This window comes from Spermophilus citellus (genome assembly GCF_964194105.1).
Source record: "Spermophilus citellus genome assembly, chromosome: 4".
Lineage (NCBI taxonomy): Eukaryota > Metazoa > Chordata > Mammalia > Rodentia > Sciuridae > Spermophilus > Spermophilus citellus.
Window position 1 is genome coordinate 36,154,829 of NC_138185.1, and position 26,707 is coordinate 36,181,535.

The window sequence follows — 26,707 nt, forward strand, 5'->3', positions numbered from 1 at the left end:
AAGCTGGGAACTGGTGCCTGAGTAGGAAAAGCAAAGGGCCTCTTGGATTCTTTGCCAAATTGCTGTTTAGCTTCAGAGAATAGTGGAGCTTTGCTTTAGCCCTAGTTAAGTACAAAATCCCAGTGGCCTGTTGAACTCTCTAAAGTCTTTTTCATTAAGAGCAAAGATAAGAGAGTAGTCTGTATCACTGCCTGTTATCTATGGATAAATGAAATACATCTCCCTAAAGCATTTCAGTTCAGTATCTTTCAGCAGCAGTCATTTTCTCTGTTTATAGATCAAATTTAGTTTGCCATAAGAACTGACACAAGTACCTTTTGTGTTTAATCTCTCTTCAGGTTTCTCTTTAAACAATCAAGTTTCATATGACCAGTGGAATTTGGACTAAGCAGGTGCAAATCTTTTTTACATGTTAAACTTGCCATTTTGCTTGTAGATGCCATTAGGCCAGGTTTTCCATTGAAGCCACTAATATAACAAGGTACCAATTCAGGAATGATTCTCATCTTGCAGAGGGTTGTCAGTGCAGGTAGCCAGGTGTCAATAAACCCAATTTTCCTAGTAGTTTCAGTAATAAATCAATTGGAATATACCTTATTTTACTGTAGGAAAAAGTGTCATATTGGGACTTTATTTTTTAGTTGTCCCGATAGCATTTTGTTACCACTCAAGTGGTATCGTGGTATCTCCAGCTATCTAAACTCAGCTGCAGCTTTCATGGGCAGCTTTACATTTAGCCCCTTTCTCATGATAATATTTTATTGCTAGAGATTTTGTACAGGAAGAAGACTGAGATTTTAAACATGCCATCTGAACCCTAATCACCTAGAGCTGTAAATCAGCAAAGGCAGAATGAGTTAGATATGGCACGTTTTTGTTGTTATTGTTTAGTCCTTCGGAAGGCTCATAAATAATTACTTGAAAAATCCCTTCTAAATTTGCTGTGTTTGTGAGTTCAAAATTGCTAACGATTGGTCTCTTATAACCCTGCTCCCCCTGCAGTAGGACAAATAAACAGAGGTAGAAGTGACTTCCATTCTCTCAGTGGCCTAAGGAATGAAATATTTGTTTCAGAGCACTCAGAGTAATGCCAACGGTGTGCATGTTTTATTTAACATTTTAAGCAGAGGAAAGCCACATGACTGAAATGCAATCCATTTTCAAGTGTGTTGGGGAAAAGTATATTTCATCTCAGTAAATCTGGACATTATCCTTTCATAGATGTCACTGCCGTTTCACAATCTGCATGACTAAAGCAATTGTGCTGTCAGAGCCATAGCTTGTTTAGACATAGCATCAAGTCTGCACTCACTGAGGTCCTGGATCTTTCTATCAGGGTGTCAGAAGGAAATTGAATGCAAAAGTGGAAACTTCTTGCCAACAAAGATGTTGTGTCCGCCGAGAACTAAAAAATAAATATTAAAAATTCTCTCTCTCTCTCACTCTCTCCTCTCTCATTCTCTCTAAAAAAAAAAAAAGTGGAAACTTCTTTTTTGATTTATGTTCTCTGTAAAAGATATTTTAAAATAATTATTGTTATGGACTTTAGGGGGATCAGGGAAATTGGTTTCCTTAGACCTAGTCTAATGGTCCTGAGACTACTTCTTGCAATTCTCAGTTCTTCCATGGTAAAATATTGTCTTGGAAGCTTAGCCATTTCCTGAGGTTGTCTCTGTACCTGGGGTCCTTCACCTTCTCTTAACCTTTCACTTCTGATTCTTCCACCAGCTACTTGAATGTGCTAACTGCAAACATTGTCTCTTGACCTTTTCAAGAATTCATCAACAGAATAGTTTATTCTTGAAAGGAGCCTGGAGGAGAGGGAAAAAGGGAAGGGGGAAGAAATAAGGCTGGTATGTTCTTTGAATTATGTGACAGTCCATTACCAACCTGTAAGATTGAAGGCACTGTTGCCATTTTCACAAATGAGATTTACTTCTCTTAAAAGGCTTTACTTTTTAGTATCATGTGTGTGCTATTTATTGCTCTTATTGCCTGTAGTTGTAGCTCATTCATTTTTAGAGGCAGGGTAATATTTCACTATATGGCAATATCTTAAAAATTCTGTTAATGGATCTTTGCATTGGTTGGTCCTGGTTTGAGAATATCATGAAGAATGCTATTGTGACTACTATTTTCATGCTTAAGCCCAGCTTTAGATATTCAGGCGTTTTTCAAAGTAACTTTACCAGTTTGTACTCCTGCCAACAGCATATGAGAACTCTAGTTGCCCCCATATACTTTCTTTTTTTTTCCTTTTAAATTATTTTTTATTAGTTCTAATCAGGTATACATGACAGCAGAAAGCTCTTCAATTCATTGCACACAAATGGAGCACAACTTTTCATTTCTCCACTTGTACATGATATATAGAGTTGCACCACATATGAAGTCATACATGTACCTAGGGTAATGGTGTTTGTCTCATTCCACCATCTTTCCTAACCCCTCCATGCCACCTCCCCTCCCCTTAGCCCAATCAAAATTCCTCCATTCTACCCACCCCATCCCCCATTATGGTTCAGCATCCACTTATCAGAGAGAACATTCTGCCTTTGGTTTTTTGGTATTGGCTTACTTCACTTAGCATTATATTTTCCAACTATATTCATTTACCTGCAAATGCCTTAATTTTATTATCTTTTAATGCTGAGTAATATTCCACCATGTATATATATCACAGTTTTTTTTTTTTTTAGTTTACTTTTTTTGGGTTGTAGTTCAACATAATACCTTCATTTTATTTATTCATTTATTTTTATGTGGTGCTGAAGATTGAACCCAGGGCCTTGCACATGCTAGGCAAGCACTCTACCACTGAGCCACAACCCCAATCCCTATACCAGTTTCTTTATCCATTTATCTATTGAAGGGCATCTAGGTTGATTCCACAATTTACTTGTTGTGAATTGTGCTGCTAAAAACATTGATATGGCTGTGTCCCTGCAGTAGGCTATTTTTAAGTCCTTTGGGTATAGACTGAGGAGTGGGATGGCTGGGTCAAATGGTGGTTCCATTCCCAGTTTTCCAAGGATTTTCCATACTGCTTTCCAGATTGGCTGCACCAACAGTGCAGTCCCACCAACAATGTATGTGTGTGCCTTTTTCCCACATCTTCGCCAACACTTATTGTTGTTTGTATTCTTGATAGCTACTATTCTGACTGGCATGAGATGAAATCTTAGAGTAGTTTTGATTTGCATTTCTTTAATTACTAGAGATGTTGAACATTTTTTCATATATTTGTTGATTGATTGTATATCTTCTTCTAAGAAGTGCCTGTTCAGCTCCTTAGCCACTACATTTATTGAACTCAACTCAAAGTGGATCAAGGACCTAGGAATTAGACCAGAGACCCTGTACCTAACAGAGGAAAAAGTAGGCCCAAATTTTTATCACGTCAGATTAGGCCCCAACTTCCTTAATAAGACTCCTAAAGTGTAAGAAATAAAAATCAAGAATCAATAAATGGAATGGATTCAAACTAAAAAGCTTCTTTTCAGCAAAGAAACAATGAGGTGAAGAGAAAGCCTACATTTGGGGAGCAAATTTTTGCCACACACACGACAGATAGAGTACTAATCTCTAGGGTATATTGCCGCAGTCTGGCTAGACACAAAATCACGAGCCACTCAAGCAGGAACAAACTTTATTATTTGAAAATGCCACCAATGCCCCGTATGCCCCCGGGAACAATCCCGATGGACCCACGCAGCATTCTCCCAGCACCCCAGAGGAAGTTCCTCCCCCGGAATTCCCTCCTACTGTACTTCCCCAACCAATGGGAACTCTCCAGGAGTCCCAAAGCAGGCCAAGGTGAACAGCAGGAGTCCAATATCCATATGAATGCAAACCTTAACATAATTTTATCATCTCAATGGCTAGCTGGAGTCACCTTTCAACCAAAAATGCCATGCATCATATTACTTGGCTGTGGCTGTTAGCAGTATATAGAGAACTCAAAAAACTTAACACCATATACTTTCTTTTTTTTTTTTATTGGTTGTTCACAACATTACAAAGCTCTTGACATATCATATGTCATACATTAGATTGAAGTGGGTTATGAACCCCCAATTTTACCCCAAATGCAGATTGCAGAATCACGTCAGTTACACATCCACAATTTTACATAATGCCCTATTAGTAATTGTTGTATTCTGCTACCTTTACTATCCCCCCTCCCCTCCCCTCCCATCTTCTCTCTCTACCCCATCTACTGTAATTCATTTCTCTCCTTGTTTATTTTCCCATTCCCCTAACAACCTCTTATATGTAATTTTGTATAGCAATGAGGGTCTCCCTTCATTTCCATGCAATTTCCCTTTTCTCTCCCTTTCCCTCCCATCTCATGTCTCTGTTTAATGTTAGTCTTTTCTTCCTGCTCTTCCTCCCTGCTCTGTTCATAGTTGCTCTCATTATATCAAAGAAGACATTTGGTATTTGTTTTTTAGGGATTGGCTAGCTTCACTAAGCATAATCTGCTCTAGTGCCATCCATTTCCCTGCAAATTCTATGATTTTGTCATTTTTTATTGCTGCATAGTACTCCATTGTGTATAGATGCCACATTTTTTTTTATCCATTCATCTATTGAAGGACATCTGGGTTGGTTCCACAGTCTAGCTATTGTGAATTGTGCTGCTATGAACATCGATGTGGCAGTATCCCTGTAGCATGCTCTTTTAAGGTCTTCAGGGAATAGTCCGAGAAGGGCAATAGCAGGGTCAAATGGTGGTTCCATTCCCATCTTTCCCAGGAATCTCCAAACTGCTTTCCAAATTGGCCACACCAATTTGCAGTACCACCAGCAATGTACAAGAGTACCCTTTTCTCCACATCCTCGCCAGCACTTGTTGTTGTTTGACTTCATAGTGGCTGCCAATCTTACTGGAGTGAGATGGTATCTTAGGGTGGTTTTGATTTGCATTTCTCTGACTGCTAGAGATGGTGAGCATTTTTTCATGTACTTGTTGATTGATTGTATATCCTCCTCTGAGAAGTGTCTGTTCAGGTCCTTGGCCCATTTGTTGATTGGGTTATTTGTTATCTTATTGTCTAATTTTTTGAGTTCTTTGTATACTCTGGATATTAGGGCTCTAACTGAAGTGTGAGGAGTAAAAATTTGTTCCCAGGATGTAGGCTCCCTATTTACCTCTCTTATTGTTTCTCTTGCTGAGAAAAAACTTTTTAGTTTAAGTAAGTCCCATTTGTTGATTCTTGTTATTAACTCTTGTGCTATGGGTGTCCTATTAAGGAATTTGGAGCCCGACCCCACAATATGTAGATCGGAGCCAACTTTTTCTTCTATCAGACGCAGAGTCTCTGATTTGATATCAAGCTCCTTGATCCCTTTTGAGTTAACTTTTGTGCATGGCGAGAGAAAGGGATTCAGTTTCATTTTGTTGCAAATGGATTTCCAGTTTTCCCAACACCATTTGTTGAAGATGCTATCCTTCCTCCATTGCATGCTTTTAGCCCCTTTATCAAATATAAGATAGTTGTCACTTTGTGGATTAGTCTCTGTGTCCTCTATTCTATACCATTGGTCCACCCGCCTGTTTTGGTACCAGTACCATGCTGTTTTTGTCACTATTGCTCTGTAATATAGTTTGAAGTCTGGTATCACTATACCGCCTGATTCACACTTCCTGTTTAGAATTGCTTTTGCTATTCTGGGTCTTTTATTTTTCCATATGAATTTCATGATTGCTTTATCTATTTCTACAAGAAATGCCGTTGGGATTTTGAATGGCATTGCATTAAACCTATAGAGAACTTTTGGTAATATCGCCATTTTGATGATGTTAGTTCTGCCTATCCATGAACAGGGTATATTTTTCCATCTTCTAAGATCTTCTTCTACTTCTCTCTTTAGGGTTCTGTAGTTTTCATTGTATAAATCTTTGACCTCTTTTGTTAGGTTGATTCCCAAGTATTTTATTTTTTTTGAGGATATTGTGAATGGAGTGTTTTTCCTCATTTCCATTTCAGAAGTTTTGTCGCTGATATACAGAAATGCCTTTGATTTATGCGTGTTGATTTTATATCCTGCCACTTTGCTGAATTCATTTATTAACTCTAGCAGCTTCTTTGTAGACCCTTTTGGGTCTTCTAGGTGTAGAATCATGTCATCTGCAAATAGTGATAATTTAAGTTCTTCTTTTCCTATTTTTATGCCTTTAATTTCTTTCGTCTGTCTAATTGCTCTGGCCAGTGTTTCGAGAACTATATTGAATAGAAGTGGTGATAGAGGGCATCCTTGTCTTGTTCCAGATTTTAGAGGGAATGCCTTTAACTTTTGTCCATTCAGAATGATGCTAGCCTGAGGCTTAGCATAGATAGCTTTTACAATCTCGAGGTAAGTTCCTGTTATCCCTAGTTTTTCTAAAGTGTTGAACATAAAGGGATGCTGTACTTTGTCGAATGCTTTCTCTGCATCTATCGAGATGATCATATGGTTCTTATCTTTAAGTCTATTGATGTGGTGAATAACATTTATTGATTTCCGTATATTGAACCATAATTGCATCCCAGGGATGAATCCTACTTGATCATGGTGCACAATTTTTTTGATGTGTTTTTGTATTCGATTCGCCAGAATTTTATTGAGGATTTTTGCATCTAGGTTCATTAGAGATATTGGTCTGTAGTTTTCTTTCTTTGAGGTGTCTTTGTCTGGTTTCGGAATCAGGGTGATGTTGGCCTCATAGAATGAATTTGGAAGAGCTCCCTCTTTTTCTATTTCCTGAAATAACTTGAAAAGTATTGGTATTAATTCTTCTTTAAAGGTTTTGTAAAACTCCGCTGTATACCCATCCGTTCCTGGGCTTTTCTTGGTTGGTAGTCTTTTGATGGCTTCTTCAGTTTCATCCATTGATATTGGTCTGTTCAAATTGTGTGTATCCTCCTGACTCAGTCTGGGCAAATTTATCGATGTCTTCACTCTCTTCTATTTTATTGGAATATAGGTTTTCAAAATAATTTCTAATTGTCTTCTGTATTTCTGTAGCATCTGTTGTGATATTGCCTTTTTCATCCCGTATGTTAGTAATTTGAGTTCTCTCTCTTCTTCTCTTCGTTAGCATGGCTAAAGGTCTGTCGATCTTATTTATTTTTTCGAAGAACCAACATTTAGTTTTGTTAATTTTTTCAATAGTTTCTTTTGTTTCAATTTCATTGATTTCCGCTCTCATTTTAATTATTTCTTGCCTTCTGCTACATTTGCTGTTGTTTTGCTCTTCCTTTTCTAGGGCTTTGAGATGAAGTGTGAGCTCATTTATTTGTTGTTTTTTTCTTTTTTTGAGGAATGACCACCAGGCGATGAATTTTCCTCTTAAAACTGCTTTCATTGTGTCCCATAGATTCCGATATGTTGTGTCTGTATTTTCGTTTATCTCTAAGAATTTTTTGATTTCCTCCTTTATGTCTTCTGTAACCCATTGATCATTCAGTAACATATTGTTCATTTTCCATGTGATGTAGGATTTTTCCTTCATTCTTTTATCATTGGTTTCCAGTTTCATTGCATTATGATCAGATAAAATGCAAGGTATTATCTCCACCCCTTTATATTTACTGAGGGTTGCCCTATGGCATAATATATGGTCTATTTTTGAGAAGGATCCATGTGCTGCTGAGAAAAAAGTATATCCATTTGATGATGGTTGATATATTCTATATATGTCAGTTAAGTCTAGGTTATTGATTGTGATATTGAGTTCTATAGTTTCTTTATTCAACTTTTGTTTGGAGGATCTGTCCAATGGTGAGAGAGGTGTGTTGAAGTCACCCATAATTATTGTGTTGTGGTCTATTTGATTCTTGAACATGAGGAGAATTTGTTTTCTGAATGTCGCAGCACCATTATTTGGTGCATAAATATTGATAATTGTGATGTGTTGTTGGTGAATGGTTCCTTTTAACAGTATATAATGTCCTTCTTTATCCCTATTGATTAACTTAGTCTTGAAGTCGATTTTATTCGATATGAGGATGGCCACCCCTGCTTGCTTACGAGGACCGTGTGCATGGTATATTTTTTCCCATCCTTTCACCTTCAGCCTGTGTATGTCTTTTCCAATCAGATGTGTCTCCTGTAGGCAGCATATTGTTGGATTTCTTTTTTTAATCCATGGTACCAGCCTATGTCGCTTTATTGGAGAGTTTAAGCCATTAACATTAAGAGTTACTATTGATATATGGTTTGTACTTCCATCCATGTTTGATTATTTATCCTTTTTTTAAAAAATTTAGTTTGTTTCTCCATGATTATCTTTCCCCTCGCCCTCTGTCTTTACCGAGGCACTTCCTACTGATGGTTTTGGTTATTGTTTTTCATTTCTTCCTCGTGTAGTGTTTTGCTCAAAATGCTTTGCAATGCTGGTTTTCTGGCTGCAAATTCTTTTAACTTTTGTTTATCATGAAAGATTTTTATTTCGTTGTCATACCTAAAGCTTAATTTTGCTGGATACAGAATTCTTGGTTGGCATCCATTGTCTTTCAGTGTTTGAAATACATTGTTCCATGACCTTCTTGCTTTCAGTATCTGTGATGAAAAATCCGTTGTTAACCTTATTGGTTTACCCCGAATGTAATCTGTCTCCTTTCTCTTGTAGCTTTTAATATTTTCTCTTTGATCTGTATATTGGATATCTTCATAACAATGTGTCTTGGTGTTGGTCTATTGTGATTTTGTGTGCTCGGTGTCCTGTATGCATCTTCAATTTGTATATCTGTTTCCTTGTTTATTTCTGGAAAGTTTTCTGTAATTATTTCAATCAGCAGTTTACTCATTCCCTTGGTTTGAATCTCTGTACCTTCTTCTATCCCGATGACTCGTAAGTTTGGTTTTTTTATGTTATCCCATAACTCTTGGATGTTTTTCTCGTGATTTTTTACCAGCCTTTCTGAGTTGGCTAGACTCTTTTCAAGATGATATATTTTGTAAAAAAAAAATTAAAAAAAAAAAAGATGATATATTTTGTCTTCATTATCTGACGTTCTGGCTTCTACTTGCTCCACTCTGTTAGTGATACTCTCAATTGAGTGTTTAATTTGGTTTATCGTTTCCTTGATTTCTAGAATTAGTGTTTGATTATTTTTTATAATCTCTATCTCCTGATGAAATGCTTAACAACTTCTTTTATCTGTTTATGTAATTCATTCTCAATGTGTTCCTTCGCTGCTTGAATTTGCTGTCTTGTATCCTCTTTAAGGGTCCGTTCCATCTGTCTAAGGTGTTCCTTGAGTTCTTTATATGACCATTTTTCTGATGACTCTAGGTCCTCCTGAATATTTAGGCTGTCCTGCATTGTTTGTACTCCTTTTCTTCCTTGCTTTTTGAAGCTCCTCATGTTACTTCTTGTTCTGTTTGACTGCTGAGTTACTGTTTACTCCTATAAATTTATTAGATGCTTGGGAGGAAAGGTATTAGAAGGGAAGGGAAGAAGTCACTAAAGAGAATGAGACTAAGCAGGTGGAATTCAAGGAAGGGGGGATAAGATAATTGAAAAGAAATGAAAAGACAAAAGAAGAAAAAAATAGGAAATAAAAAAAGAAGAAATAATTTTTAAAAAAAATAATTAAAAAAATTAAAATTAAAATTAGAAGAAAAAAATTTTTTAAAAAATTTGTAAAAAAAATTAAAAAAACAACAACAAAGAAAAATGAAAATGAAAGAAAAACCCAAATCAAAAAAAAAGAGAAAAGAAAAAAAGAAAAAAAAACCTAATAAATGCAGTCTTAGAGTTTGATTAACTTCTCTTCCAGTAGATGGCGCTGTGCCCACCAGGTCAAGTTTCTCCTGTCAATACGTGGGAACCAATCACTGTGTAGCAGCTCCTCCCAGACTGGGCGAGTCTCCAATCCTGAGTGCCTAGGGACTCCTCGTGTCTAGTCACTTCCCACTTTTCCTCTAGCCAGGCCCCTCTCACGGGTGCCGCTCACCACAATACTGGTACACGCCAGGTCTGCTGCTCCCGGGAGCCCTGCTTTCATGAACGACTGGGCACACTCTTCCAGTTTGCCATTCCCTCAGACCCTAAGTTTGTAGAGCTTGGGGCTGAGAATCCTCAGCGAATTTTACTTGCCCTCTGGTAGCCACACCCCCGGTAGCTGGTGCAAGAGACCTCAGCTGTCAGCACTGGTGGGAGCGGTAGTTCCACGTCGTGGGTCCCGTGCCACCTCTGATTCCCTCGGGCTGGCTATCGCGCTCACAGGAGAGCTGGGAGGGGCCCTTACGGGAGAGCTTGGAGGGGCCCTTAAGGTTTCCCCGATGTGGTGAGGGGGAAGGCTAGGGAATTACACACCTGTAGCCGCAGGTTTCAATGAAGTTATCTCCTCCGCCGCAGTCTGATGACGTCAGTTCTCTGCCATGGTGGTGTCTCTTGCAAATGGAGACAGTTTGTTTCCCTTTGCCGGGCGACCAATGCAACGGGTGGGTCCTTACTGTCTCTCCCAAGCCCCGTTTCAGACCTGTGGCCACTACCTATGAAGGCTCGGTAGGCATTTACCTCCGTAGGATGAGAAGGGCTGACCAGTTGTTTCAGCTGGATGGATTAGTGCTGAGTCACAGCTGTTTTTCTCACCATATACTTTCTAACACTTAATTCTGTCCTCTTTACTTACAGCTTTCAGTGCATTGGGGGGGGGGGATTTTTTTTTTTTTGGATATGTGCCATGTTTCTTTAATCTCATTCTGTATGAATACTTAGCTGTATTTGAATTGGAGGGTAATTTACTTATAGAAAATACTCATTTTCAAATAATATTAAACTGTTCTTTTTGTGAGCTAATAAGTAATAAATATCAAAAGATGCCAAGATCTAAGCATCAATCTACACTGAATTAATCATCCTATCAGAAAGCCCTAATTTTTCAGATATGTTAGACCTTCTTGTTTATCACATTTTACAAGTGAAGTAATTGAGCTACTTCAGATAAGGTACCATGCCAGGTGTTATGGCTGGGCCTTCTGGAAGAACCCAGATAGTAATGTCCGATCTTTGCCTCAACTGGGGCCCTCTGCTGATTCTTTTGCTATTTCATTTTTTAAATAATGTTTGAATTCATACTGCGTGGCAGGCACTGGACTGGGCCCCTGGGATTCAGTGCCAAACCAGCTTATAATCCAATAATGTCCCTTTCATTTTACAGGTTATGGCTTTCATATCACAGCCTATTTCCTCAAGAGAGGGATACACCTCCGCTGCATCGAGAGCTCACAGAATACTGGTAAGGAGCTCATTTCTTGTTTACACAACCAACTTGCCATAGAGAAGAGATAAAAATTAAGAAATAGAAATTCCTACTTCCTTCATTGCCTTCATGTCATTGTATATTGTCAAACATTTGTGATTTTTTTCTCCCAATTGATACTGCATTTACTGAATGAGAATACTGAGCTGGACCACACTACATTTTACTTTCCTGATACATTTCAGTACTTTCATTGAGTGTCCAGAGTTGCTTCTTTATTGTCAGCACACAGCAAGGCGCTGGGATGCAGATCAAGTGTGTACATAAGAAAGCCTTTTCCCAGCCTAGAACCATCAAGACCATTCTCTAAGTGTGAAATTAGGCTACATTCCACCCCTCACTCCCTCAAACCAAGATGTTCACTGAGAAAATGATGTCAGTCTTATCCAGCGAACAACAAAGTTAGAAGATAGTGACCATTCTCCAAGAATTCTCTGAGCATTGGAAAGAAAATTGAACTCAAGTTCCCATCACTATGTCAGTATATCTATAAGATACAAAACAAGGACTTTAAAAATCAGCTCTATGGAAGTTTGCCCCTGGAATCTTCATGATACCTCCACTTTCTTAACTTGAAGTGTGCTGCTTGCATACCTTACTCTCTTAATGGATCTTCCACCTTGTTCACCTCTCTTATAAAACTAATTTAGCTAACCTTGTGCCTGGTAAAATACATCCTAGCTATCCTTCTTAATAGGGACTGTCATTGCCTAAATCTATGTAACTAGTAAAATAAAACAACTCTCAATTATAACCAAAACAGAGTAAAGGAATACAGAAGTAGCTTTCTGTTGATACAATACCTGGTACCAAGTATTCCAAATCTATCATTTTTTATTTTCAGAGGAATAAATAGAAGTACTAAATACCGAAATCATTTGATGAACTGGTAATTTTGAATTACAATTGTGATCCACTATTGAACTCTTTCAATTTTTTGATTTGGGAGACATAGAGTGAATTCTATGGCTTGGTTTCCCCTTCCATAAAATGGGAGACTACTTATTGTTTATCTTAATAATATTTTAAGAACTAATGAACAAATATTAACTGAATTGATAATTTTGTTATCAGGTTTTTCAAAGGCCATCCATAGTCACCAAGCCAGATGTAACATTCATGTGGGGTCAGATAAACACACCTGGGCCCCAACTTGAGAAAGATGGCTTTCTATTTGGAAGAAAGACCAGACCAACAGGTTAGGCACCAGTCATGGAGGGCATTGAATGTTTGCCTATCTGTGTATGCTGGGCACTAGGGAGCCATGACAAACTCTTGAGGCAAATAGTAGAACTGTTTTATTATCTATGTTAAGTAGGATGAATTAGAATAAAAGGAAATAACAGTGGTCCAGGGGGTAAAGAGAGATCTGTTGCTAGAATGTCAATTCTTTTGGCCTTTTTGTATAATTCAACCTAGCTGAACAGTATAAGGTGTTCATTGTGTTTAAATTGTGCATCTGCATCTGTTGACATCTCTGTGTTTGGCTTCTGAGTATACCAAATTGACACGTTATTACCTCAGACAGTGCCCTCTTGTGCAATTTATGTAAGAGACTCCATTTACATGATTTTAAAAAATTGGTTACATGATTTACATATTTTAAAAAATTGGTCACATGTTTTCTCTTTTAGAAAAATTACTATTTCTGTCACAAATATAAATCACATATATTATAAAAATATTCGAGCAATACACCAAGTATTAACAAAGGAAGAGGTCCTCTCCACTCATTCAGAATATCCATTGAGATATTCTGACATCACCTCAGAGCTCAGTGGGGGCTGGTAGGCAGATGTACAAGAGAAGATCCCAATGGTGTTACTGTTTTGTGTCCCCTTCATTGACTGTTTCGGAGTCCTGTCCTGCAATTCATTTGCCCTACCCCATCCAAAAGCTAGTGGCTTTGCTTTAAAAGCTGAAGTAATAGATTACAATTACTATAGTGTAGTTGTCTTGTCTTCACCATGCACCTTTAACCATTCCCTTAGTAATCTGAATTCTTAACAGAAGCTGCTGTTATTATGGTCACATTCATCTTAGGAGTTTGCCCTCTAATGTAGGAGACCTTCTCTAAGACCAACTGACCAAGCAGATGATAAACAAACTACGAAAAACATTAATGTGTCACATTATTTGATTTTTAGCTAATATTCTTCCTTTTTCTCTAAAGTCTACACACTCATTAGAAAACACTGATACTATTTTTCAGATATGCTTTCTAACAAGAAAATAGCAAACTGATACAGAGAGAAAGCTACAAAGGCCCTGCCTGGGGGCTCCATGTGGTATAATGGTCTAGGGGCTCAGGTGGACCAATTTGCAGCCTCCTCAACTCCCTAAGGCTTAGCGCTCATCCTGCCCTATTGATGGCAAACACTGGAAGGATGGTGGGGAAAAGAGACACTCGTCTTATATATACTTGCATATTGCCATAACATAAGATGAATGAAAAAATATGGGAACACATGTATCTGTGTTCATAGTTTTCTGAAGCCTTCAGTAACTTTATTTTCTTCATTTTATACAGAACTCCGTGTATTCCCTGACAGATTTGTGGTCTGTGTTAGTCAGCTTGAATTTAATCATGATATTTTGGCAAATCAGAATGAAGAATTGGTATGTATAAAAAAATGCCGTAAATAAATAAATCTGCTTCAATGCTGAGTTACTGTAAAAAGTAGAAAAAAGTAGAAAAACAACCGAAGTGTTTTCTGTTGTTATTCAACCATTGGATACTCAGTAATACATACTTTTGGGGACCAAAATTCTTGTGCCTATTTTGCATGTTAATACTGATGCATGTGTTGATTTGTTGTTGTTGTAATCTCTTAGTTCCTGAAGACCCTTGAATATTTAATTTTATCAGCAGTATCTTTTCAACATCAATTTTAAATTAAAAAGCAACACATTGCAAACACTATGATGGTGCTTTGTGATAGTATTCAAATAAAGCAAAATCCACATGTTTCCACTAGAAGTTTTCACTGGGGTCAGTGGCTTTTGAATTTTATTCCATTGTGAATCACTAACATTTTCATGAGAACCAGTATTTCTCCCCAGTGTATTATTTCGTAGCTAATAGGGTTCATTTTCCCTCTCCCTCTTTCCCTCTTTCCCTCTGTCTTTTCTCATTCGAAGCCTTTAGCTCCATCCAGGCCTGTTTCTGTTTCATCAGTTTTCTTATAGAAAAACATAAAACATGCTTAGTGTTGTAGTTTAGAGCTTTGCCTTTTAAGCTTACCATGTACACTTGACAGAGACTCCTTGTAGTATTTGTATCTTGCTGCAGTCATGGTTCAATCTACTTACCTCTGTACAAACTTTTTTAATAGTATTAGATGTACAACTTGAAACTTTAACAGAAAAAAAAAAAAAATCTAACAGACATTAACCCAGCCTTGAAGTATGACATGATTATTATGCTTCTAAGATAATTTATGGGAATATTAAATTATCCCTGATGTTTATTATTTTTTAATTCATATGAAATTTGAAATTTGGCCTACATAGTCTATAACCAGTTTCTTATCTCATCTTAAACAAATATATAAGGAGACTGTTTCAGAGGCTATAAAAGAGAATAGAGACCCAGGAAAAGTAAAGAGCAGAGAACTTATATTTATATTTAGATTCCTTCGTTTTGAGCAGAAGACTCTTACAGAAAAGCCGGTGTGACCCTTATATTTCCTCTTCTTGACCCATCAAAAAACTTTACAGTGTACATATTAAATGAAATAAATGAAGCAACTTTGACAAGAAGTAGTAAAAGTTTATCCTTTGAAATATTTCCAGAATGTTGACTTTTCTTAGTAAATTAATAAATTCTTAAATAGTAATGCTGTTGGCATACAGCTTTACTATAATATTGTTTAACTGATTTTCAGAGCAAGAAAGAAACTGATCTGTGGTTTAAGAAAACAACAATTATCTGTGCCAGAAAGTGTTATTGCTTTCAGATGGAATACAGAAGAAATTAGATCTTGTATCTGATATGCAATATTAATACCTAGTATCTTAAATTATTAAGCGGGAATTAAAACATCTCAATATAAATGAAACGTTATCCCCCTTAGGGGCCCTGGTATTTATACAGATGTAAGTTTTCTATAGCTGCTGTTATATAAATCCTATAAGCTGGAGCACTTCCTAAATGTTGAGAATTTTCATTCTGAAAAGTTGACTAGTCTGACCCTTTTACAGTTTCTTTATCTGTAAAATGTTCGAATTTCTAGCAATAATACTATCACAGCTAACCATGTTATAAGAAAAATGTCATAAACATCATGAGGCTCTTTTCATTGTTTTTGGGGGGTTCTTTTTGGTTGTGGTCAATCTCTGTGTTCATTTTTTCTCTGTGGCCACCTCTTATTGCACTTCACAGATGTATTTTCCCACCAACACAAAAGAGTCAGTGAAGCTCTGTGCACTTTCCCTCCTCCCTGGCCTCCTCACCTGAGCACCTCCCCCCTTGCAGGCCTCCACCACTTCCTCAGGTTGGTGATCACTAGTGGCTGTAAAATATCCAGGTCAAGTAAGGGGCCCTCTCCTGCAAATTGCTCATCAAGCCAACCACACTGCCCTTCCACCAGAAGTGTCTTATAGCTTAATCCTCATTGATATTTGACCTCTGCCAAGCCTACTGTCTCAGATATTTAAGGATCAATAAACAATCCTTCCCTGCCAGAGTTGCCTTCTGCCAGAGAGAAGACATTCTTCTTCCTCTTGATACACTTCAAATGCCCAAAGCCAGTGATGTCAGGCTCCCCTGAGTATTCTTTGAACTTCCTTCAAGCTTTGAATTCTTTTATCAGTTTAAATTGATGTTGGCCTAAGGGCAGGATCCTCTCATTCTCTCTTGGTAGTGATTCTCAAGGAATGTCTGCTGGGCAAGGCCTGGGAACTTGGCTCCAGGAGTAGCTATATTGGCTATAAACTTCAGTTATTTTCCTATAATTGTTTACTTAACTCACTTTTCTACGCCCACAGAAGTGACTGGGAGTGAACTAGTACCTGAGCTAAGGGCTAGGTGCCTTCCTCATGCTGTAGTCCTGGAGGACGCTGATTCTTTTCCTTCATTCCCTCCCATCCCACCCAACCCCATTTGGATCATCAATGTCTCAGTGACAATTTGTTAGAAAATCTGGAAGCATCTATTCAAAACTGCTCTGCCAAGGAATTCTTTCAGCCTTCAGACAAGAAACCAGCTGCACTCAGCTCTCAGTTCTTAAAGGTGGTGCACAAAAGAACCACTGTCCCAGATCAAGCAGTACAAAGGGGAAATCCCCTTCCTTTGCTCCTTTTGGGGCAGAACGAATGCAGCCGCACTGTCCCCACTCCCCACTACACCAGGGAGGTCTGTTCCCCCTGCAGTCGGCATTTCTCTGTCCACTTCGGAACATTAGTGCAGGGCAGTCCTCCGTGTTGCAATCACTCTGTACAGAGTGCCCATGTGCTAGGGATGTGGGAATTGTGCTGTGTACTTTGGGAAGAAAGGGCATTATTATGAAATGAGTCATTGTATTTTTCTTTCTAGAGTTTCTCATAAGAAATCTCTAAACCCTGGAGCCTCAGTTTTTTGACTATTGCAAGATATGGCGCTGGGGAGTTTTTACCTTTAGTTGTTCTCCTATGCCCCATGTTTTTTTACTTTAGAATTATGAAGAACATAAGGTAAATTTTTATTTCATTCAGCTGTGTTCTGTTCCAGCAATATTTTATTCTTTGCAAATCAAGTCTCTATGTAGAGACCATTGTCTTTCTCAGATGCATAGCCCTGGAACTTTTAGGAAATTAAAATTGTTAATTTCTATTATTCCTTTATTAAGATTGTATGAATAACCATAGAATTTTATACATATATGGAACATTTCAGGCACAGTGCAAAGCTACTGCTTCATTGTGTGTTGGTTGCAGGCTCTCCTAGTCTCTGGAGGCCACTTCTCATCTACTCTGACCATCACATTTAACATAATTTGCAGAGGGTTAATTCGATGCCAGGAACTCTCCTAGGCACTGGGGAAACTAAGAAAATGCTTTTTCGAACAAGGAGCTTACAGTCTAGCAAATCAGGGGTACTGAAGAGTTCCCTGGTAACCTAAAAATATAACTCAAATAGAGCCTCCACTTTTCCTAAAGGTATTTAGTTAGATCCTTCAACCATTCAGAAGGAAAAGCCAAAAATATAGACTGGCTTCCTTACTTTTGAACCTAACCTGTCTTAGGTTCAAAGACTGTGATCATCTAGGAAATTAAAAAAATGATACATAGGCTAGTGCTGCCTTAAAATGGATATATGCATTGAGACAGTTGGGTTCTTGGCCTTATACTTCATGTGAGTCGTAGCTGAGACTCGAAAATAGCCTCAGAGGTTCTGCAGAGGGGCCCAATCACACAGGGCTAGGCCCATACTATAGCACCATCTGAATAAGAAGATTACTAAGGTATCTGGGCAAAAGGGACATTTAAGCACCAAATTGGACACTTCTCTTCAGTCAGACTGCTGTTTAGCATTAAACATCTCCTAGTTTATGAATATAGGATTGAAGTGAAAATTAGTCTCAAGCAATAAACTACCATAGGTTGGGTTATTTTTAGCTTGGCTGTTGTATTCCTCAGCTGTGTGTAATCCAAGCTCTGTGGGCCTTCACCCTCCTCTCAATGAAATGGAGTGGGGCGAGGGTATCAGATTATCTCATCCTTTCTCACACAATTTCTATCAGAGGAAGCAGATGAAAATGTAGCTGAATAAAAACTATAAAATGATTTTACACACAAAAAAGATCTTACTGTTAGAATTTTTAAATTGTGATAAAAACCATTTAGGGCAGAGCTGTATTTTATTTTGGGAAAGATAAATAGTAGTTACAAGGAAACACTTTGGCCTTACATTTTTAGAACAAAAGAAACTGCTTAACAGTTTGTTCACTGGCTTCTATACTCTCCCGATGACAGACTTTTTTAACTTTCATAAGGGAATATTTGCATAAATATAAATGAGCTCATTCAAGACAAGAACTGTTTTTAACATTAAAAAAATAGTGGATAATTTTTCCAGGTTTTCATAATATATTGTAGATTTAAAAAATCCATTATTCTCATTTCTTATTGTGTTTCCTAAACAATACCAGTGGTAAATTACATGGAAGCCATTAAGAAGAGGTTTCTGCAGCACTAGGAAAAGTTTCTTGAGTGAACAAAGGCTACTTCCATATTCACATTTTTCAGTGTTCCGAAATTAGTTCTTCCTTAATAACTGATTACCAAAATTGTACAACTAATTTTTAAATCCAGATATACACAAATAAAATAAAAATTACTCAAAATTTTCAGCCCAAAGATAACCCTCTGTTACCAATCAAATCTGTATCTCTCCATACTTCCACACTGAAGTCACTGTGTATTTATTTTAACTAGGACCCTATTCATTTGTGAATTATGTTTTTGTACCTGTTTTTCTGTTGATAATGATATATCAAAGACTCCTTATATATAGTATATGTAAGACTTTATATAGTAAGGAAAGTAACTTTTAGCGAGTCTGTCTTTTTCTTTTCAGTCATATGTCATTGCCTAATGATAGGAATCTGTGTCCTCAGCTCTGCTTTCCATAATGATTTCTGCTTTGGATAAAATTGGTGTTTTGTTTTTTCCAATATTAGACAAATAGTTACTTACATTTTCTTTGGGTATTCTTATGGAAATTATTTTAGTTTGTGATGTGAGGTCCTTTTTATTGTTTGTGTTGACCAGCATCATGCTAATTGTGGTCCTTAGGTTTCAAGGACAGCCAAGCTCTCTGCTTCTTCTAATGGACTTCATTGTCAGGGAACTCCAGACCATGAGGCATCTTTAGAGACCAGGCTCTCTTTTTGCCCCTTAGCAGGGGGACTTCACTAAGATCATAAGGTAGTTGGGTTGCCTGTTTCACTTCATTTGAGTGTAGCTTAGCTGTCATTTCAGGTAGCTTACCTGAAAATAGCTGTCAGGTTTCTGCAGGTGGCCCCAGCAAAAGAGGCTGAGTCCTCACCATAGCATCATCCACGTGGGAGGATTACTGAAATGTCCTGACAAGACACAGTACATGAGCACTAAATTGAACACTTCTTTCACATCAGACTATTGTTTAATGTTAAAGAATTCTCATGCCTGACACCTGTCTAGGTTGACAGCCCTCTTGTTTTCCTGGCAGTTGTGACCAGGTTTCAAGGTCATAATGAGACCAACAGATAGTTAAGGAACAGATTAGAGCAGTACCCTCAGCTGGTCCTGTGAATGGGCTGTTTTCCTTGAATGGGGATGGGGACTCTAACAGCTACCATTCTCATCTGCCCTTATATGGACTAGCAGGTGGAGCCCAATGGAAATGCTGGTGGTAGGGATGAAGATATTTTTTATGAGTTAGTTTTTCTAGACCAGGACACTGAAGATAAGAAAATATATTTCTTGGGTAAAATTTCTTGGATAAAGATTAAGTGTACTTTGACTATTTGTTACAGTAACCTAGGGTTTTGTTCTCCTTTCCTAAAATAAAATTCTTCCAAGTGTTTAACCAATAGTATTCGTGAATGAGATAATTTCATGTTTCATCCCCTGCAGGGAACCTGCCCTTTGCTGAATTAGACTAGGAGGGAAAAATAGATAGGATATATTATAGAAAATATCTGGGCCCTGTAATCCTTTGTGATTTTTTTCACATAAGCCTCCTCCTATGTACAGAGACATGTAATGTCCCCTTAATAACCATTTGCATCACAGATTTAATTAGGAAAAACATCATGGGGAATAGAACGAAAGGAAAATATATCAGAGTTAAAATGTGAAAACCTGCCTTTGACCACCGACTTTTCCCTCATGCACTGGAGGATCTTAGACACATCATTTGACTTCTGAGCATCAGTCCCCTGACTGATAAGCAGAGATAAAAATGGTATCTGCCAAGTAATTCTTTCCAAGTTTTCCTAACGATCAAGTGAAACCATAAATATTAAAATGACTTATAAACTCTAAAGCATTTATGAGTATTAATTATCATTGTCATCATTTTCCTTTTTCCTCAGAGAAGAGTTAATTTAATGCCATGAACACCAGACTAGCAGACTGCTGTACATCTTCCCCTCTCTGCTTGAAATGAGAAAAATACCTAATATTCATGTGTGCACATATTATTTTCCCAAGAAGGTCAGCACCCTCATTTCAGGAAAAACTGAAATACCAAAAGGTTATGATAAGCCCCATATAACTAGCCAGTGTAATGGGAGCTCTGTTAACCAGCATCTAGAGGAGGAAGAAGTATAGAGACCACCCAACTTAAACACCTTTCATTTCCAGTAGCTGCCAGTAGAATCATGATGAGATATGGCTGTGGACGAAAGACCCAATCATTTCTCTAAGGTAATAGGAATTGGGAGACAGCAGACTTCTCAGGACAGAATTCTGAAAAGCGCATGCTCCTCAGAACACCCACAGCGAGAGTTCAACATGCAAGTGGATTATGTTTGGAAAGTTCATTAGCAAACAGATGATTTAGAATTCAGTACTCATTTTCCCAAGGAAACGATGTCATGATGGGGATGAGGTTCCCAGACTAGTCCACAAAAGCTGTTACTATCATGAACTGTGAGTCTTGGAAGGAGGGGACCTGAATGTCTGTGTTCAAGGAAAATAGCAAGAGCTATTCCTTCCATATTCCTGGGCAGAGAGCCAACTGTGAGCAGAGTTCTGAAATGAGACAGGCATCTGTGATGTCTTCTCTCTGGCCTTATGCCTCTTTCCCACTAGTGTCCAGGGCTACTGGGAGCCCCTTTCTGATTGACCCTACTCCCTTGGTGCCAGGACTACACCATACCTGCCTCTCCTGTCCTGTCCACACCCACACGCTCAGCCAGGTGAGATATTAGGAGAGAGCAACACCCTGAATGAGGGGCTGGCTACCTTGCTGCCTGTGCTGGCATTTTTTTAGCCTTAGGTCTCTGTCGAGGGGAAGCATTTTTAACAGGCTGTCCCCAAAAAGGTAGGCCAACTCTTCATGTAGACAGTTCCCTCTACTTTTAAATTAGGGATTAACCTATGATTCATAAATTTCTTGAATTTTTTTTTAAAAATGTTGTTGTTGTTGTTTGTTTTTCTGGCTTTCATCTAACTCTCAGTGGTCTGTGAACCCCCCAGTGTTAAGTACTGGTCCAGACCCACAAATTCTTCAGAATGCCTTAGGTTCTGTCACAGTTGTATGGCATAGAGACTCAACAGTGGGAGCTAAGATTGGTCAGAATTTATTTTTAGGTTCTCAAGGGTAGGTGAATGTGAACTGGAAATCCCTGTGAAACGTGTACTTCCTGCAAATTCGCTTCCTTAATTTTTTTTTTTTTTTTGCACACTGATTTCATTTTTAGGGTAACATTCTTTTCAGCTACTTATTGGTATTTTCCTTTCTCTATTACAACTGTTTCATTGTCATCAATTCAAAAGAAAATAACTTTTTTAAAAATTTATTTTAAAGAAAAAAAAAAAACAAACAAACCAGGGTTTTCACAACTAACCCAAGCAGCAGCAGCAGCAGCAGCAGCAGCAGCAGCAGCAGCAGCAATCCTGGCTTTACTTTCCCTTAGAGTTACATCCTTTCGTGGAAAGACAAGAGAGTGAAGTACTTAGAGGAAGGACTTGAGGTTGGAGTCATGGAGCAAAGCTTGGCCTCTCACTCTTGGAAATGGCCAGATGACTTGGCCTCATAGATCATCAGTGTCCTCCTCCATGAAGTGGAGAAGGTCATGGACAGCATCTTATGGAGACCAGTTTACTAGGTGCTGGTCCTTATACCAAGTCATTTGCTGGTCACCACCACCACCAACATGGTCTTCAAAGAAATGATTTCAGTCCAGGGGGATTCATGAGGTGTAGCTTTCGGTTTTCATTTCACTCCCTTTATGCTTTAGTTCCATCAAGTCAATACAGGTGTATTTGAATGTCTCTCTTTTTTTAATTCATTATTATTCTACTCCCTCTATTCTGCCCCTTTCACTTCCTTACATTATTATCAAATAATTTAAGAAAGAATAAGATATGAATTTTGAAAAAGAGAGTTCTTCCTCATTTTGAAGACATGGGCTTCTACACAGCCATGCTGCATTGTGGTCTTAAGATACTGGTCATTCTTGTATTCATGCTTTGGTCTGCTTCTCCATAACTCAAGTCTTTTATATCATCACATTTCAGAACACGCATGCTCCTGAAAACACTTAGGCGTTGCACTAAAATATGAGAGTAACTTTTTTTTGCCCTTTGAAAATCAAGTCATAAAGCATTGAAAGTAATTCCAGTTTTATGCTTTAATATTATCGTGTAACCCCTAAATAAGCTGATATTATATATTTACTCTGCTTTTATTGTTTGCAAAGGGCTTTGTTTGCAGAGTGCAGAGGCTGTCACATACAATAACTTATTCAGTACAGCAAACCTGAGAAGAGATTGTATCAGTCTTGAACCTTTTCATTTTCAAGGGACAGGAAAGCCAACTCAAAATGGCTTAGCAAAAAAAGAAGGTTTTTGGCTTATGTTCCTGAAAAGTCTAGACTTTAGGTAGAGCTTGATCAGAACAGAGAATATCATTAAACAGTCACCCTTTTTTGCTCTGCCTTCCACTATGCTGGCTTCACTCTCAGCCTGTATGTGCTGGTTGGTCCTAGCAGCTTAGGTCTTTACTTTCAGGGCAGAAGAAAGCAGACCTTTGCTTAGAATGGTATGGGTCATGCACCTCTTTGAGTTAATGAATTCAGTACTCTGATTGATCTGAACTGAGTCACAGGCCTATTTCTGAAGTCAGATGTGGAGACAGGGTCTCCTGAAATGCATGGACATTGGATGGGACTTTGAGTTGTGATTCCTTGGAATAAAATCCAAGTATTGTTCCCAGGAAATAAATGTGTATCCATTCTAGAGATATTCATTTCATCCTTTTTTTTTTTTTTTTTTTTTTTTTTTTACAAATGAGGAAACTGATGCCCAGGGCAGATAAGCCAATTTTCCAAATCTCACAGCTAGATAGTGACTGATCAGGGAGTGGAACCAAGGACTTCTGACTGTCCTCTTTCTACAGCGTCATCCATGACCATGACAGCACCTGACTCATGTGGCCACCAGGCAGGGTGGAGAGAGTTGTGCACAGGGGTAGGCCTTCCAGATCCTGTTCTGCCCCAAACTAAATGTGTGGCCTTAGACACTTCTTGCTCTGTGTGGGTCTTGTTCTTTTCATCTGTAAAATAGTGATGATGTGAGGACCATATGAAATGTCAGGAAGAGGACACTGAGAATCATGTAAGCTCTCCAGGAATGCAAGGCATCCTTTCCTTTTTTATAAACTCCATATGGTTTGTGAAGTCATCAGATTTTGTCTTCTCAGTAATGTCAAGAAAATTTCTTCAATGCTTTCCAGTTTCCAAAATGTACTTCATATACCTCACTGCATTAAAATGTCCCAAACAAAAATGAAATGTCGATGAGAAACCAACCATCAGGGGATTGAGAAACTGGTGCTAGCAGAAGCCAATAGTGAGTGTGAAATCTTGGATTCCACTTGCCCTAACCTTGTACTCTGCATCATCCTGATTTGATCAGCTCTGGGTATATGGTTCTCAGCAGATTGTGATCATGAGGAATTGAGAAACAGTAACACTTTGAGTGTGCCCTAAGACTATGTCTATAATATATATACACACTTTTTTTTTGTCCTGGGGATTGAATTTAGGAGTCCTTAACCACTGAGCTACATCTACAATCCTTTTAGTATTTTGAGATAGGATCTCCCTCAACCTCCTGCATCTCCAGGATTATTAGGCATGCACCACTGCACCCAGCTATATATATCCTAATAGTCTGTGGATTACCTACTTTTTTTAAGAGAGAGAATTTTTTAATATTTATTTTTTAGTTTTCAGTGGGCACAACATCTTTTTTTTTTTAATGTGGTACTGAGGATCGAACCCAGCATCCCGCGCATGCCAGGCGAGCGCGCTACCGCTTGAACCACATCCCCAGCCCCAAGATTACCTACTTTTAAAGTCTTCTTGGGTTATTAATTATTTTCATTGGATAGTGTATAAAACAGAATCAGAAGAACTGTATGTATTTAACCATGAGAAAACAGATCCAACTCTCAAAAGATAAAGGCAAAGAATACCACATTACTATAATTACCACCTTCCAAAAAAAATCTTAATAGCACCGAAGAGCTTTTTTTCCCCTCATATCACCTTCATTTGATATTTTGCAATCCTGAAAGTAAGTTTGTTGGGACAGCTCCTAACACAGGTTTTCACCCTTGGCTGTGAAGGTACTAGGAGCATATAACATGGGGTGGGCTGTGTGGTACTGGAGAACTAGGATTTACTGGTGTACCCACAGGACTCTTGGAGTCATCAGTTGCTTGCTACCATGGCTCCAAGAATCTGCCCCATCAATTCCACCCTCAGGTAATATTGATGTCCTGGGCACTGAGGCACATGCTGGAGAACCAGCTACAAGAGTTTCTCAGCAGAGGCGATGTTTGTCAGGCCTTGGCATTGCCATCTCATGCTGTATGCCCATGTGGAATCAGGCTGGCCAACAGCATCGGCCATGGACTGTGGTAACAGTAACAATACTAGCCTCACTAGCTGTATTGAGGATTCCCTATTGGTGAGTGCCAGTGTTTCTCTGCTCCTACTTACTGTAGAACTTTTTTGAAGTGTTATCTAGACCTGCACTGGCCAGTACTATAATCATGGGCTGCATTTGGCTGTTGAGAATTTGAAAATATGGCAAGTTAGAAATGATGTACTATACTTATATAATGCACACCAGCATTTTATATACTATATATATAGTATATAAAATATCATAGACGTGCTATATAAAATGTCTCAGTATTTTCTATATTGATTAATGTTACATTTTATTTATTACATTTAATGTTATATTATTATTGAAATTAAATTTCACCCATTTATTTTTGCTTTTTTAATGGGGCTATAGAAAACTTCCAGTTCCTTGCATAGTTCACATGTTTCTACTGCAGAGTTCTGGTCTCCTTTATGTCACCACTTCCTTCACAACCTTGTGTCAGGTAGGCTTGGGTCCCAGCACTTCACCAAAACCAGCTAGCTTATGTCTTGGACTTCTTCCATCTAGTGGTCAGTTTTGACTCACAGCCACTCAGTGTATTCTATACAGTTGTCACTTTCATTGACATTTAATTTTTTTTTTTAGTAAATAATTTTTTATTAAATTATTTATTCTAATTTGTTATACATGATGGCAAAATGCAATTCATTTCATATTGCACATATAAAGCACAATTTTTCAAGTCACTGATTGTTCACAAAGTATTTTCACATGATTTGGTCTTCATATATGTACTTCGGGTAATGATGTCTAACTCATTCCACTATCATGCCTATCCCCTTGTCCCCTCCCTTCCCGTCCCTCCCCTTTGCCCTATCTAAAGTTCCTCCATTCCTCCCATGCTTCCCCCACCCCATTGCCATTATGAGTCACCATCCTCATATTAAAGAAAACATTCAGCCTTTGGTTTGGGGGGATTGGTTTGCTTCACCTAGCATTATGTTCTCCAACCTCATCCATTTACCTGCAAATGCCATGATTTTATTCTCTTTTAATGCTGAGAAATGTTCCATTGTGTATATATACCAAAGTTTCCCTATCCATTTATCTACTGAAGGGCATCTAGGTTGGTTCCACAATTTAGCTATTGTGAATTGTGTTGCTATAAACATTGATGTGGCTGTGTCCCTGTACTTTCATTCTTCCCTTGCCTCTGGGGACCTCTTATTATCTCAATTTTTCTTTCTTCACCCATAGTTCCCTCTTAGACCCTTGGCTGAATCTTCCTTAACTTATCAACTTCTTTTTCTCATGCAAACTTATTCCTTGATAAAATTCATCCTAACCCATCATGGCATTAAACACCTATCCCAGGTTGGTGTCTGCAACTCAGACTGTCCTCTTCTAGAAACCTATACCTTAACTGTCTGCTCACCATCTCCACTTAGATATCCAGAAGGATTCTAAAAGTTCTTGTGTTTGTGCTGCTGTAACAAGATGCCTCATACTGGATAATTTTAAAAAGAACAGAAATGTATTTCTTACTACTCTGGAAGCTGGGAAGTCCAAGATCAAAGTGCCATCAGGTCTGTTGTCTAGTGAGGGTCTAGTCTCTCCTTTCAAGATGGCACCTTGTTGCTACCTCCTCCAGAAGAGAAGAATGCTATGTCCTCACATAGTGGAAGGCAGAAGGGCAAGTGGGGCAAATTTGTCCTGTTAAGTCCTCTTTTGAGGGCAGAGTCCTCATGGCTTAAGCACATCGTAAGGGCTCTACCTCTTAATACTATCACAGTGGCAACACCTGAATTTTAGAGGGAACACATTCAACCCATAGCAACATCTAAAACAGGTTTCTT

General features: G+C 38.2%; 1 protein-coding gene across 2 annotated transcripts in view; it reads left to right on the top strand.

Moving 5' to 3' along the window:
* SLX4IP (SLX4 interacting protein) overlaps nucleotides 1-26,707 on the top strand; it is a 196,728-nt gene that overhangs the window by 158,490 nt on the left and 11,531 nt on the right. For both annotated transcript variants that reach the window (XM_081290498.1, XM_081290499.1), the window contains 2 exons: nucleotides 11,157-11,234; nucleotides 13,789-13,877. In XM_081290498.1, the coding sequence (XP_081146624.1) occupies nucleotides 11,157-11,234; nucleotides 13,789-13,877 (167 nt within the window). The remainder of the gene's footprint in view (nucleotides 1-11,156; nucleotides 11,235-13,788; nucleotides 13,878-26,707) is intronic.